The sequence below is a fragment of the Anoplophora glabripennis genome, unplaced genomic scaffold, assembly GCF_000390285.2.
Source record: "Anoplophora glabripennis isolate ALB-LARVAE unplaced genomic scaffold, Agla_2.0 scaffold762, whole genome shotgun sequence".
NCBI lineage: Eukaryota > Metazoa > Arthropoda > Insecta > Coleoptera > Cerambycidae > Anoplophora > Anoplophora glabripennis.
In genome coordinates, this window is record NW_019416840.1 from 54,531 (window position 1) to 71,109 (window position 16,579).

Consider the following 16,579-nt stretch of genomic DNA (forward strand, 5'->3'; position numbering starts at 1 on the left):
GGAAATATTTTGGCTAAATCAACGTCTTTTTTTTTCCTTTAGATTTAGTAGCAGCCGCCGTGTACATACGCAAACGATATTTTTCAGCCAACTCAATGGCCGTACATTTCTGTTTGCGGAAGTTGGCGAGCGCACCGTACAGTGCCAGAGCGAGATAAATCCCTGCTTCCAAGAGATCATCCACTGTTGTACCTTCCTCCTTGAATTTCTCTGCATATTGGTGGAGTTCGCAAGACTTCTCGAACAACCTGCAAAATGCCACTTTGCCTCGATAGTATGAGGCTGACGTGGTGTCGCATCCACTGAATGCATGCAGGACCAGAATGTTTGATTTTATGCTTTTATGCATTGATGATAAACTCTTTGGAGAGTACACGACCCCAGGCTTCTTCGAGGAAGGGGGATTTAAAAAGAAAATTTCTGGTTTGTCTGGAGAGAGAGCTGCAAGTAGAGCCAGCACGTCTGTGTCTTCTGAAACCACAACGACATTGCCTAGATGGTGCTCAGCAGTCTTTTTGGCCTGAAGCACTATATCCACATCCGCGTCTGCTTTACTCATTATTGATTAGATTAGATTAGATTAGATTAGATTGAGTTTCGTCCCATGATTTTCCGATAATTTTTATTCATCCTTCTTAGAAGATTAACGCCCTTCCCCAAAACAATCAGAAATAGTCATCGCACGCATTTGGCAGGGTCAAATTCGGAATCAGCACCGGCAAAACCCCCGAGATCCATTTTTCCAGTCATTTCGGGAACTTTAGATTTCATACCCCACGAGCATAGGGGTGTGCTCGCTTTTTCACCCTCAAATTCGGAATCAGCACCCGCGAAAACCCCCGAGATCCATTTTTCCATTTATTCGGAGAACCTTGCAATCCGCGTGCCCCCCGCGCCCCCCAGACGGCCGGAAGTCGCCCCCCGGGTGGTCGGGTGGACTGGATATATGCATATTCGAATTCTGCGCCCCCCAAAACCCCCGAGTACCAATTTTTGCGGTATTTCGTGCACTTTGGCAAGTTTCTCGGATGCGATGCACTTTATGCACCCGTGATGCATTTCCGCCACTTCCGGATAATAAAAAAAGGCGGGACTTTTTTCCGACGGTCTTTTTGAACAAAATGCAGAAAACCGCATTAAAATCGGACCGGGCCGCGAAAATCTAGATATTTTGGGGTAAATCGTTCTTTATTGCCTGGTCTAATAGCGCACTAGTCGTAAAACTGCATACTTTACTTTTTATCCGATTCAATTATTAATGAGACTGTTTCACAAAATCCTGATTTTCTCAAAAACGGTTATTTTTTTCGGCCCTTATTGGGCTTCCAACAAATTCACATTTTTACCAATTAAAGATATAGTAAAAGCAAATCATGTACCAAATTTAGTTGCTCTCTGTTAAGGCATTGCTGAAATATTATTGTTTTTAAAAATTTAACACTCATCTTCAGAGGCCAATAATGTGAATTTATGACGTTTCAATTTATTTATGTTGGTCTCACATTTAATACGTACTGAAACGCGGTATTGCAGTATTGACGCATATAATACATCGAATGAGCGCAGCTTTGATTATTAGCTTTGAGCTGGGCCTTTATACATCCAAAGTCGAATTTATTTAATAAATTGCTCGTTAGTTTGTATTCAGATTGACGTATAAATTTGCTATCTTACTTTATCGAGTTTAACTCAACACAGTGTCCCTAAATTACAAGATAAACGCAGCTGAATATGTCTGTATATGTGCTGCCTAGAGACTGATTTGATTAAAACTGGTAAGAGAAATCGCACAAAACCGTTTAGGAGGAATAAAGTTATAATGTATATCCTTTTATTTTCCTCAAATAAGTGTAAAAAAATAATTTGAAGTGAAATATTCTACGGTCTCCAAAATTTGATTATTTTTGTTTTAAATATTAAGAAAACTAAATACAAATAATTAATAATAACCGATTATTTGATACTGGTTTTGGTTTTAGGTGCCTTTCTGATTCCGTATACCATCATGCTCATTTTTGGTGGCCTTCCGCTTTTTTATATGGAGTTGGCCCTGGGGCAATTTCATAGAAGTGGTTGCCTTACTATATGGAAGAGAATATGTCCTGCATTAAAAGGTAAATCTATAACAAATTAAAAAATATATATGTACAGTGTGTTTCCGGATGGGTGCAACACTCTAGCGAACTTCCTGATCGTTTCGCATTTCTCGAGAAAACATTCCTGATAAAACAATTTGTTTATCTTGCGATCAAACTTGTGATGACATATGCTAAAAAAAGATAGCAAGTACATTTATTTTTTAATTTTGTCAAAAACTATTTAACAAATTTGTTTGTTTGAAAGCTAAAGAAATACTTAACTATACAGAGTGTTAATGATAAGTTTTGCCAAACGCTAATGGCGTATTCTACCGATGAAAATAATCAAAATTTGCCCTATAAAAATTTTTGATCGGACGCTTCCCTACGTAGATACAGGGTGTTAAAAATTCCAAATATTTATATTATTTTTCCTGTAATTTCACTGGCTTAGTTATTGGGGGAGAAGGGAACCTTTTTTGAAAAAAAAATCGTACATGACTGGTTTTTTAAATAATTTTAAATGTTTTTAAAATATAATTCTTGTAAAGTATTCGTAAAATTTACTGGTCTTTAGATAATTGGGAAATCAAATAAGTAGATACTTCAGTACCTACGTTGCTATCTACCATTTTCTATTGATTGCTAAATGTGTAACAATAAATTCAATACCTAAATATTTTTGAGAGATTCAAAATACTATACTACCTACAACATCGCAAAAAAATGTTCAAAATGCTGTCCTTGGGATGCAATGCATGCTGCGCATTGTCTCCGCATTGATCGTCTTACACGCTTCATAATTCCAGCCGTATTGTGGTATGGTTACGAAACCCTCCAAAATGCACTGACAAAATATTTCTACATTGGGAACTGGAGAACGATATACCATAGTTTTGAGGTAGTAAAAAAGTAATCCAATTGGTTCAGGTAGGGAGAAGCCAGCCGGCTAAGCAATGGGCCCTCCTCTACCAATCCATTGATTAGGATACTGATTATTCAGCAACTGTCTAACGATAAGGCTGTAATGATGTGGTGCCCCATCATGCATATACCACAATAATTGACGTAACCTCAATTGCACTTTTTCTAAAAGTGGTGCTAATTCTTCTTGTAGGAACCTTTGATAAGTTCTACCATCGAGGATTCTGGGTAAAAAGTAGGGACCAATCAAGTAATCGCCCACAATGATATAAATGATAAAATAGATACACAACACTATTTTAACTTATTAAAATTATTTATTTATTCAATGTCGTAGAAATTCCGCCTCTCGGTATCTCCGTCGCTGGTAGACATGTTTCTGTGCCAATTCAGGGAATTTTGGCTTTAATTGATGAACTGATAAAAAATTTCCACGGCCTATCTTTGACGAATAGTAGTGAACTTAGAATAGAAAAAAGACACTCTTGTTTTTTTTTTGTCTGTTTCTAGAAAGTAAATATACCGGGTGTTCCACATAAAACTTGTCAGCCTCGTATCTCTTCTACGGAAAGAGATACCTATTTTGATTAAAAAAAAACAAATGGAGCTCATCGATGGTTTCATCAAGGAGTGCAACTTGATTTTTTTCAGAGCAAATTGGAGATGGCGCTGAAGTCGAAAAATATTTTTCGTTGGCAGGAACTTTGTAACAAGATTCATCCGATACTTTGTTCAATTCTAAACAATTTTTGTCAAATGACTATCTTTCAAATACTTAATAGTTTCAGAAATATCAGGTTCTTAGATAATGGAACAATAATTTTCCACGTGAATTCAACAGTTTTTTAAGGAATAGTGAATTAAAAATGTGTTTCTATAAAACATTGCAAGAGTTTTTTAAATACCTTATTCTTTTTGTATAATAATTCATAATTGTCTGTACGCTTGTCCTAAAATAAATCTTGAATGCATAACGAAACTTCATCGTAGTAGGCTTTGATTACAAGGAAACAAAAATTTTGTTTAATGTCACTCAGAAATGAAAGTTGATAAAACGGCTAATTGTATGTTATGAGAGCTTGAAATTTGGCTAATTTAAGTGAAAATATGGTTCAATATACTAATCAAGAAAAAGACGATATGTTTGTCATTTATTTATGGTGAATGCAGAGAAAATTCTAGAGCTGCAGTGAGATTATATTCTGCACGATTCCCTAACAGAAGAAGACCAGATCAGAAAACATTTTTAAAGTTGAATAGAAATCTTTTGCAGTATGGAAAATGTCAATAAACGTAAACGTTTAAATACGGTGACAAATGATAGTAGTTTTACAACGTGGGAAATAATCCTCGACCTTCAATTAGAAATATTTCAGAGAAAACTAACATATCAATTATGTCATGTCACAGGATACTGTCCAGAAACAAATTCCATCCACACAAGGCACATGTTGTTCACCATTTACAACCCGAAGATCACGAAATATAGTTAGATTTTCTATCTCGTTTCTCAGTTTTGTAACCAAGATGACAATAGTATATTTAAAAAAAATTGTTGGACTGATGAAAGTCGATTTTATAATAATGGTTTCGTCAATAGGCACATATGTTATTATTGGTCCGATAATAATCTGAGATGGACAAAAGAAACTGGTTATCAAAATAAATTTGGAATAAATGTGTGGTGTGACATATTAGATGGATATTTCATTGGTCCTCTTTTCTTAGAGAGACAATTAACTGGCTCACGGTATTTATATTTTTTGCAAAAATTTTAAATTTATTAGACGATATTTCTGTGGCAACAAGACGTGATATGTGGTGGCAACAAGATGGCGCTCCTACCCATAATGCACAGGTAGTTACAGAGAACTTGAACAGATCCTACCCTGGGAGATGCATTGGTTACAAATGGGCCGATTAGATGGCCAGCAAGAGCGCCAGATCTAACGCCTCCCGATTTTTTTATGGGGGGACATTAAAAGATATGGTGTATACTGAGCCAATAGAAGATATGGATAAATAAGATTTATGCTAGTTATGCGGCAATTACACGTCGCTCTTTACTTTCTTCATGCAATCAGGAACTACGGTGTCGCTTTGAAATATGTATTAGCGAAAATGAAAATGTTTTTGAACACTTGTTGCAATTTAAAGTTTTTTAATTTGCATATTTTATTTCACCATTCCTGAAAAATAAAACTGTTAAATTGACTTGATAATTATTATTGTTCCATTGTGTAATAGTCGAGGAAATAAAGCACAAAAAGAGCTGAAATCTTCGAAATTTTTCGATCAAGTCGTATCAAAATGGGTTTTTTTGCATTCGCTTTCTAAAGAGCGCACCGAAAAACCCCCTGCTGCGATTTTCGGCTCGTTTACGCGAATTTGACAGGAAAACTCCCGGAGATGACTCCAGGTTCCGGTGCAACAGGTGTCCGGGGGGCGTTCGCCGACGCCAGATTAGGAATCAGCGACCTGAAAAACCCCCGGGTGTCAAGTCTTGTTGCATTTAAGAGTGAAATTTACGTGAAGCCTCGGAGATGGCGTTCATCATCAATCCTAAACTCCAGGTCGGCGATGGACCAATTTGAAGGTCATATTCGGGATCAGCGAACTCGAAAACCCCCCCGGACCCTAATTTGAGTCCATTCCAGGCATTATTAACCGAGTTATGAATTTTTTCTAAGTGACATTAAAAAAAATGTATTTTCTGGATGCATTTTGCACTGCACAAATGCAATTTGGCCGAAAAACATAATACAAAGTTGATACATTTTTTTCACATAATTTTAAAAACCTAATGCAAAAAAACCCATCTTGATACGACTTGATCGAAAAATTTCGGAGGTTCAGTGCTTTATTTCCTCGACTATAAAGTGATACTTCGAAACTCTAAAATACGCTTGAGTTTAAGCCTCAATGACTGAAAAGTCCAATATCTCTGAAACTATTAAGTTTTTGAAAATTAGTCATTTGACAAAAATTGTTTAGGATTGGACAAAGTATCGGATAAATCTTGCTACAAAATTCCTGCCAACAAAATACTTTTTTCGACTTCAGCGCCATCTCCAATTTGCTCTGAAATCTGTTTTTTTTTTCAAAATCAAAATATCTCTTTCCGTTGCCGATTTTATATTTGTATATTATTGATGAAACTAACCTTTTCCTAACGTCATTTAAGTAAGTAAATAAATAAAATATATGAATTTTATTGAGTTATTCATATAGGCATTTTAGGCCAGGAAAATAAGCTGGAAAATGACCCATTTCGCGACTTTTTGTTTCGGCAAGCTGAATTTATCACTATAGATGCTAAATATTATGTACAATAGCCTATTAGTTTTCACAGTCATAGAAATGAGGGGAAGATTGTTTACAGGGTGGTTAATTGTATAATTTTTACGTAAATTCACGTTTTTCGCTTATAACTCTTTTCCGTTCATTTCCACGAGAAAACAGTAAAGTACTTTTTTTCGTCTTCAAAAGACCTACAAAACTAGATCTCGATCGTCAACGAATATTGATTAGATCAAAAGTTATAAACAGAAGAATTTTATTTATGACTTTTGAATTAAACATTTATAAACTGCGTTATTTAATTATTACCAGAACGTTTTGGCATCGCTTCTTCTCATTCCTTATCACTGTCTAATAACGCACACGAAACCTGGAATCGGTAAGTTGAATATTTTACAAGTTATGGCCTTATAAACAAATTAACAAATTATTAGTCCGCACGATCCCGAGCATCTTCTACAATCGCAGTTTTTTTTTCATGGTAAATTTCATAATAATACATTGAAATCTTTCATTTTTTTTATTTTCAAATTTGCAACCTGGAAATTTCTTTTAATTTTTTACCTTAGTTGCAAAATGAAATAGACGACGCACGAGCGTGATATAGTTATATTTTATTACATATTCGGAAATGTTATGAAAAGAGCTTTAAGTAAAAAAAAATCGTTAAGATTCGTTGAAAAACAACGGAGTTACAGATTGTCAAAGTTGACGGCCTATTGTTAAACAAATTAGGTTGGTAGCGGCAAAAGCAATACTGTCATAACCGGCAACCCATGTACTTTCCCAGGTAAAAATATTTGATTTGTGTATGTTAAGTGCATAAGAAATATTGTCAAAAGTCAGTGGGTCGCTTGATTTTCGGCGACGGGTGGGGGAAGCGAACGACAGCGAGTCCGAAGAAAATGACGATAATATTCATAGTTAAATCACAGAAGATAAAACAACCAGAATTATATCTCGTTGTCGGCACCTTTGATCACTGATGTCTTTTGTCAGGGACCTTGAACGACGTAAATCCCCCACTTTTGGTATATAAAGTCAGGATTGTATTCAGTGAAATTTTATTGCGCTAAACAGGGATGTACTAACAAAAAAGCCAGGAATTTATGTGCAGCAGAAAATGAGATTAATCAAGCAAAAGATTAGGTTATTTACGTGAAAAAGTTTTTTAAAGGCGAATTTTAGATTTATTTTATTTTTAAGTTAAACCAGTCTATTAATAAAATTATTCAATGTTCAAAATATTTATAGTTAAGATCAAACTACTGAATAATTACATATTCAATATTTATTAACATAAATATATAAGTACAAGGCAAAAAATTAAAAATGAAAAGAATTGCGTAAACAAATATTTATCGTATAATATACAAATATATCTATCAGAACACAAATATATATACAGGGTGTGTGCAAGTTCCTTTTGATAAAATAGTGGGGATAGTTCATGTAACTTTTTTTTCTTAGACGCCCTATTTTTGAGATACAGTGTGTTACTTTCCAAATGGTTTTCCTTAATTATCTTTAAATAGGGTAAAGATAAAAATGTACAAATTTGTACACGAGTAAACATCAACTGTGTGTTAAGAATAATTTGCAAATGGTTTCTTTCTGAAAAGCAGTGTCGCCGATACAGGTCATTGCAAAAAAATATGTTAAAAGTCAAAATTTATTACATTTCTAAACGGTTCCGTAAACTCTAAAGCATACTACAAAAAAGGCATACTTGTTGAAATTCGGAAGCATATACCATTTTCGAGAAAAATTAAGTAAGCATTTTTTTGCTCACATAAGCGGCATAACATAATATTAAATTGAAAGAGGACTTTACCATTGAATGGGCTGAAGACATTTATCTACCAACAGTATTTGCATTTAAGACTATAATTTTAATTTCTTACGAATCACATTAAACAGTTAAATTGTAAAACATTTTATTAATTAAAAAAAATTTAATTTATTTTCAGATTGTTGTAAACTAACATTTAAAAAAGTAAATCAAAATCAGGAAACGCCATATTTCTTTTCAACACCACAATTCCTAGTGTTTATATTGTCTTTTATTTTCTAACACTTAATTTGTCCTTAATTTTACAGTACCTTATAGAATAATTATATATACACTCGAACAATCATTTATTTACAATACAACAAAATAAATCACGTAAAACGACGCCAATGCTCAACGCTCGGGATAACAAACGACAAACAGGCTCATAAAATGGCTAAAATGCTTTTGTAACTACGCCACTTTGCTCGCATACCAAAAGTGGGGGGTGCATGCACCGATCTGCGCGAATACCCCTCCACGCCAACTTATAATTCTGGTTGTTTTATCTTCTGTGGTTAAATAAGCGAAATTCACTTGAAAATAATATATTTGACAGTCTGTAACTCTTGACAATTTTTTTTAATTTAAAGCTCTGTTCATAAGCTTTCCGAATATGTAATCCCTACTTCCCTATTTCCCTACTTTTATAATATTATAAATGTGAATGGGTACCTTTACACTTACGCTCAATCGTGAGCGACTGGAGCGCCCCGTTCCAATCGCGCGTATTTTCGCGCAATCCTGAGTGTCGCGTTCTAAAACTTTGTTGTTAAAAATTGACACTCTCCAATCGCACGGTATTGCCTGCGCGGTGAAATGTGACATGATAACACGACTAGTGTAAATTGAAAAGTGTCAAGTTTCTCGCGCGATAGTCGTGGCTCGTGGAGGGTTAAAAATTTCAACAGTTTTATAGACGGATTGTTCTGAAATGAGCAAATTATAAACAAAAAAAGAAAATTAAAGGTGGCTCTTTTTTCTTTAGATTTAATCTTCCATAAAGATGGATAGGATTTATATAGCTCAATAAAATTTGTAATTGTTTCTTTTGGCCAATATGGTGCATCTGCCATAGTCTATAAAAAAATACAAAAACGCTTACAAATATGCGAATCCTAGGTAGTTATGTTTATATTAAAAAATTAAAAAAGTACTTATCGCCTTTTAAGAATAAACTCCACAAGACCTCGTGAAAATCGAAGTAAACTTTACCGTACGTGAAATTTCCGCATGAAAATAACTGGCGAAGTAATGCAGGATTTGACACGTCTAAGAACCGCGCGATTATATACATTTACACTAACAAGCTTTCGCGTGTGATTGGAACGGGGCGCTCCAGTCGCTCACGATTGAGCGTAAGTGTAAAGGTACCTAATGTAAGTTTGTTTGTTACGCTTTCACGCGAAAACTACTTAACCGATCATCAAGAAACTTTGTACACATATTCTTGGAGGTATTAGAAGTAACATAGGATACTTTTTATTAAAAAAAAATATTTTTTGCGAAAGATGCGAGCGAAGCCGCGGGTAAAAGCTAGTAATATATAATTATATCACGCTCGTGCGTCGTATATTTCATTTTGCAACTAAGGCTAAAAAATTTAAAAAAAAATTTCCAGGTTGCAAATTTGAAATTAAAAAAAATGATAAACTTCAATATATTATTATCAAATCTACCATGAAAAAAATCAGTGCGATTGTGGAAAATGGTCGGGATCGTCCAGACTAATCATTAGTTAATTTGTTTGTTAAGGCCATGTAACTTGTAAACTGTTCAACTTACCGATTCCAGATTTCGTGTGAGTTGTTAGACAGTGATAATGAATGAGAGGATGCGATGCCAAAACGTTCTGGTAATAATAACGCAGTTTATAAATGTTTAATTAAATTAAATTTTAATTAAACTTCTTCTCTTTATAACTTTTAATCTAATCAATTTTTTTTTGACGCTCGAGAGCTAGTTTTGTAGGTCTTTTGAAGACGAAAAAAAGTACTTTACTGTTTTCTCGTGGAAATGAATGGAAAAATGTTATAAGCGAAAAACGTGAATTTACGTAAAAATTATACAATTATCCACCCTGTAAACAATTTTCCCCCCCATTTTTATGACTTTGGAAACTAATATGTTATTGTACATAATATTTAGCATCTATAGTGATAAATTCACCTTGCCGAAACAAAAAGTTGCGTCCAACTCTATATTTCTTGGCCTGTCAATTACCTATTAGAAAAAGCAAAGAACGACGAAGTATATCCGTAGGTACTGCGATTTTCCACGTCAATATTTAACGATTTTGAATCAGTAGCTCGTATACATCCTTATCTAGCGAATTTATCGATGTTTAAAGTCTTTTTCGATCCCATTTCCTTGATGGAAGATTTTCCATATTAACCAAATTTACGCTTTCATATCATCTCTGCCGTTACATAAAAACGAAAATATTTAACTTTTCACTTTGCTCTGTCACTCCACCCCCACGTTTAATTCCGTTCTGGTTAGACACGGGATCAATCACCCTCAATTAAGAGCGAATTTAATCTTTTATTGACTCACCTGCTTGTTGTTTGCCGTGGATGCAAATTTTAATTTGGCGCTAGTGTCGATAACAGAAAAAGAGGACAATTTTCAGACACTAATCTGTCAGGATGAGACACTGAATATGAGTGAGATTAGCAGAGCAGTTTGATGCATACACTTCCTTTGATTTAGAGCACATTATTGTAATGTTTAAGTGAAATATAGAGGAAAGTTGAGATGTGAGATATTTGAAGGCTCGTATTTTTTTAAGGAAGCAAAATATGTGTAGTTGTACAAGGTAGCTCGATCTAAATTGATTTTCAAGGAAGCTATCCTTGAAGTATGGCCAAATTTACCTTAGTCCAAAAGTGTTATCAGTAACTAAGCTACAGGGTGTTAAAAACAAAATTTTACATTCAATATTATTTAAACAACTTTCGAAGTAATTGATGTATTTGAATGAAATTTGGTATCCCGGGGTTTTTGGACATGAAAAATTCAAATTTCCTCATAATTTCGGCACAGTACGTTGTAGTGGGCGCCACTTACGCCACCTCTTTGAACTGTTATAGTTCACATGACTTTTGCTACACTTCTTGTTTCATCACTTTTATATAAAACAGCTATACCTTCTTAAAGTCACTAGGCGTTACCGTTTTTGGGATATTTGCATTTAAAAGATTCGATGTGATCTACAGAGTGACCCATTTGAAAGCGGGCTACCCTCATAACATTTTTATTTATGGAGCGATTTTGACGATTTTTTTTTTTGAAATGTGGAGGGCGGAAAGATGTATTTTGGGAATAAGCGGCGTCCAGTATTTTATTAAACTAAGGCCTACTAGATCACATTCAGAGGCTGAAAATCCAGAATCTATATTGGCGATTTTTTTAGAAAAAATCTGCGTACGCCACTGGATTCGGCGACCCCTGAAATGGATCTGTACCAAATTTCATAAAAAAAATATTCAACATTAACGATTCTACGCCTAAATTGCTGTCAAGTTGTTAATTATGCAATAAAAAGTTTTTTAACAAATAAGTTACAACAAATATTTAATAACAACATTTAATAGTCATCCTTGTATCAAAAAATACAATGAAACAAACAGAAAAACAAACGAGAAATTAACATGAGATTTACAAAAAACACAATAAAATAAAATAAAATTAACACACATGGATTAACTTTAAATTCTGGATTTTTCAACTAAATCTCCATTTAATTGAATGCATTTATTGTATCGTTTAATAAACTCCCATAGAAAAAAATCTAGGGTAGTTAACTCGCGAACCCTGATTAGGAAAATTTTTCTCCAGCCACGCTCTCACAGTCCTGGCATTGTGGATAGGACAGCCATCTAATTGAAACAGTAGACCAGCCACTTCTGCAAGTGGAAGTTCATCAATAGCATCCGAGAAATGTAAATAACTTTGGCTATTCAAATTGCCTTCAAAGAAGAAGGGGCCAATTATTCTGGTATTTAATATACCGCACCATACTTTCTGTGAATACTGTCGCCTACAATTTATTACCCATTCCGGATTTTTTGTGCCCAATGCCACGTGTTATGTGAATTTACTGTCCCATTGGTTGTAAATGTTGCCTCGTCAGTAAACACATATTTTTTAGAAAATTTCTATCATTAAGGTATTCTCATTCTCCTTGGCACCATAAGCAATATTCCATTTATTTGTCAATTTCACCTTGTTCTAAGGTGCGGAGAAATCCATTTCGCTTTAAAATGCTTCATATTATTGTATTTTTTAAGGTTTCTCCTTATGTTTCCCGTGGTAACTGTAGGTCCAAACCAGCAATTCTTAAACTTTTTTCGGATTTTCGGTGAAATAATTTCGAATTCGTTCATTGCTTCTTCTTGGCCGTTGTACATTAATATTTTTTAAAATGTGCTTAGATACAGTTCCGTATTCATTAAAAATATTGCTCACTCGCCCAACGCAACGGTAGACTTGCTAATATTTTGAAGTTCTGGATGTCTGTCATTAAAAATTCGAGATACTTACTTCCCTTTCGGACCTGTCTCCGTCACCGCAAAGTTCAATCTTATATTGTAACGTTAAATTACCAGCCATACTTTTTGACAGTGCACTTAAGGAACAGTACGTAAATTTCACTATTGAGCTAATAAATTTGACATTTTCATCTTTTGTTCAGGTGACTTGTCATCTGCGACTTAAGTAATTGCAAAGCCTGCTATTATTAGGAATATTGTTCATCACTATGGGGCTGTGTTATTAAAGCATATTTAAGATTGCCAGTATTATGAACAACTCTGGGTTAACATTTATTAAATTTTGTTTAGTGACGAGGCAACATTTACAAAAATATTCATTCAATTAAACGAATATTTAGTTGAAAAATCCAGAATTTAAAGTTAATTCGTGTGTGTTAATTTTATTTTATTTTATTTTATTATTATTTGTAAATTGTATGTTAATTTCTCTTCGTTTTTCTGTTTGTTTCATTGTATTTTGATACAAGGATGTCTATTAAATGTTGTTATTAAATATTTGTTGTGACTGATTTGTTATCGCATGGGTTACTAGATAAAAAACTTCTTATTGCATAATAAACAACTTGACAGCAATTTAGCCGTAGAATCGTTAATGTTGAATATTTTTTCATGAAATTTGGTACAGATCCATTTTAGGTGACGCCGAATCCAGTGGCGTGCGAAGATTTTTTCTAAAAAATCTCTAAAATGGATTCTGCATTTTCAGCCTCTGAATGTGATCTAGTAGGCCTTAGTTTGAAAAAAACTGGACATCGTTTGGCCCCAAAACACACCGTGGAATTCTAGTCTTAATTAAGTGAAAAATGTTACATCAAAATGTTACCTGGACCTTCCTGTTTATAGTTGTCATTTTATCTTATATATATCATTTATTTATCTATAAGAGTAGTGATAATAGTAAAAAACTATTTTCGAGAATTTCTATTTGATGGAAAATTTCTTACTTAATCTTCTTATTAAGTTAATTTTGACCTATGCAATTTGGGACACCCTGTATTTGATAATAACATTACTTTGTTACTATTAAGTAAGTTATAATTAGTGGTACAAATTAAAAATTCGAATTAAAAAACAAATAAATAAATTTTGAAAATTTACATTATTTAGAAAATTCCTTGTTATAAACGAAAAATGTTATTTTCAAAATGTTATGGTCGCAATTGACTTTTCATAACTAATAAAATTAAAAAAAAACAATGCCGTACATTTTTAACTAGTGGATTCTACACGGCTGATAATTTTTTTCATTAAATTTTTACTACATGTTTAGGTCATTAATAACTATACGGCAAATAGAATTAAAATTAGTGAATTTGATGTTGGTTCAAATCACCCCCCATACGCTACTTACAAATAGAGGGTTGCACCCTGTATTCCTAACCCCTGTATCAGCAAGTACGTACGGCGTCGCTTAAAAATGTATCTATGTATCGATCCGAAACTTGCAGTATAAATGTCGTACTGTAATAAAACGCCAAAACCGAGTAAAATATAACTCGGATCAAGAAAGTGGTAGCCGTACAGGAATGATCTTATCGAAAAAAAAAAAAAAATAAAACTCAATTCCAAAATACAAGTAATTGTTTATAAACTTTTGCATTAACCATAATTTTCAGACGGCATAGTTGCTAAGAATTATTTGGAGAGTTAAATAATCATGTGGAATTGATGCCGTACATTTTTCAATGACTTGAGACAATGGGGGCTAAAATAGAGGGTTGCGCTCAGCATTTCTAACCCCTGTATCAGCAGATACGTATGGCGTCACTAAAAAAGTTATCGCGAAAAACTGGGCCAAAATTTTCAGAAAATCAAAAATATTCCTGGCTTCCAGTATTGCTATTTTTGTACGGCATTAGGTCGAGGTTCATTATTTTTGTATAATCTATATATTTTAGAAATGCCGTACAAAAATGTTTTGCCAAAAACTACCCCCTTAGCTTACCTGTACCAACAAGCATTGATGGCAAAGTTATTGTTATATGTGGTAGTATTGATTTATAAGTAATTCATGCTGGGTCAAATGACCCACCCCTTGAAAATTTCCGGCTTGTAGTCTATTAATCTGTAGATGCACCTTGTCAAAATAGTCTGCAATTAAAGACAGAAACAATGTAAAAAACTTTTAAAACTATATTATTATTATTATTATAATTATTATTTCGGAAATTTAATGATTAGAAATAAGTTTTCATTCAATCTTACTAAAAACATTTTTTTTTTACAATTTAATGCAATTTACTCTCAAAATGAGTCTCCGATCCGATGTGCGAATAATATCAATTTTCTAGAAAGTTAATTATTATTTGTAACACATCTAAAAAACGGGATTAAATTCTTTGACAATCACATCACGTACAATATTTTAGCGGAGATTAATAGAAAACTGAGTTGAATAGGATATTGATTATGTGTATCAAGAATTTAAAAGCAGACCTTACAATTGGTAGGCATTTTAAATGGTTGCAGTACTTTTTTCCACGTAATGTTCGAAAATTACTAATTACGATGTACCACTAACTGGGAAAAAATATTTCATTTTTAGAAAAAATGTTCAGATATGCCGATTCCTTAAATTAGTCTTTTTTAACTATTCGTCTTTAATAATTTTGAAATATATAGGGTGATTCAGTCATCATGTCATTAATTTTAAAGGAAGATAGGGAAAAATGAGTAAAATACAGATACGCGATTACAAAAGTTTTAAAATTATTATTCGGACCGCTTCTGACTCCTGAGTGAATTTTGACCTACCGTATTCGGTCACTAACCTAGCTTTTATTATGTTTTTAATAGTATACGACACAAATAGACCTTTTCACCTAGACACATGAATGAATAAGATATTTTTTACATTTTAATTATTAACATGTATTATTTATTTGTTAATCAAAACATATGTATAGGGATAATAATTGTTTTCGAATGTATTTTTTTTTTATTTTCTGTCGCTAGTAGGCCTACCGAATACGTGGCTAAAATAAGTGACATTATTACTACATCACCCTGTATATTGGTTCTTAAGCTTTTCAATAAATATTTCTTTCGGTTATCACCTTAAGGAGGGTATAATATATTTATCAATTTTTATCTAATAAAGAGAAGAAATTGGCACTAAGTTACATTGGTATATAGGGTGATTCACTTTAAATACAGAAACTGCAGGAATAGATTAGTTGCCAAAATAAAAGTACACTTTTACTTAAATAACATGAGAAGCCCTAATCATTCAGTTATTTATTCGAATAAAGAAATTAATAACATTAATCATCATTTTAATTTTATTTGAATAAATGCTCAAAAATACCTCCATTTCCACGAACACAAACATCTTTTTAGTAACGAAAACATAATTTGTTCGAAATTTACTGTTGCTTGAATCTGATGAAAAGCATTATTTATTCTTTATTCCAACTGCTCAGAATGTCAACGTTGCTATCGCAGCCCACTATGTAATTTTAAAATGCAATATATTCGAATATGGAATTATGTTCTCAGTTGGTTTTTAAGTTTTGCTCGAAAATCAAGCTTTTTTCGAAAAACATAAGAGAGTAGTAATTTGTAGAAAATTGGAAGACGAATCCAAAAATATGGTTGTTACTGTAAAGCAGTGGCGTACTATTTTATTTAGAAAAATATACCACCGATACCCTGTATCTCCGCCACTGCAGCATGTAAATTTTAGGAAGATTTTGGACAATGTTTACATAATTACATGTGCCCAATTTCAAATTATTTCACTTACTAGTTTTTAAATTATTTAAAAAAATTAAAAGTACCCCTGTATCTTTTTAACGAAGCGTCCTAGATAAAAACATTATAGGAAAGACTCCCCTTAAAATTCACCAAAGAATACGAGGTTTTATTTTTGGTCACCTTTTGTGAATCAC

The 16,579-nt window shown here is 33.2% G+C and overlaps 1 protein-coding gene across 1 annotated transcript in view; it reads left to right on the plus strand.

Moving 5' to 3' along the window:
- The window catches only part of LOC108912346 (sodium-dependent serotonin transporter), a 100,618-nt gene that overhangs the window by 2,664 nt on the left and 81,375 nt on the right, over window positions 1-16,579 (plus strand). Inside the window, exon 2 of the mRNA XM_018717555.1 lies at window positions 1,980-2,114. Within this exon, the coding sequence (XP_018573071.1) occupies window positions 2,006-2,114 (109 nt within the window). The 5' untranslated portion in view covers window positions 1,980-2,005. The remainder of the gene's footprint in view (window positions 1-1,979; window positions 2,115-16,579) is intronic.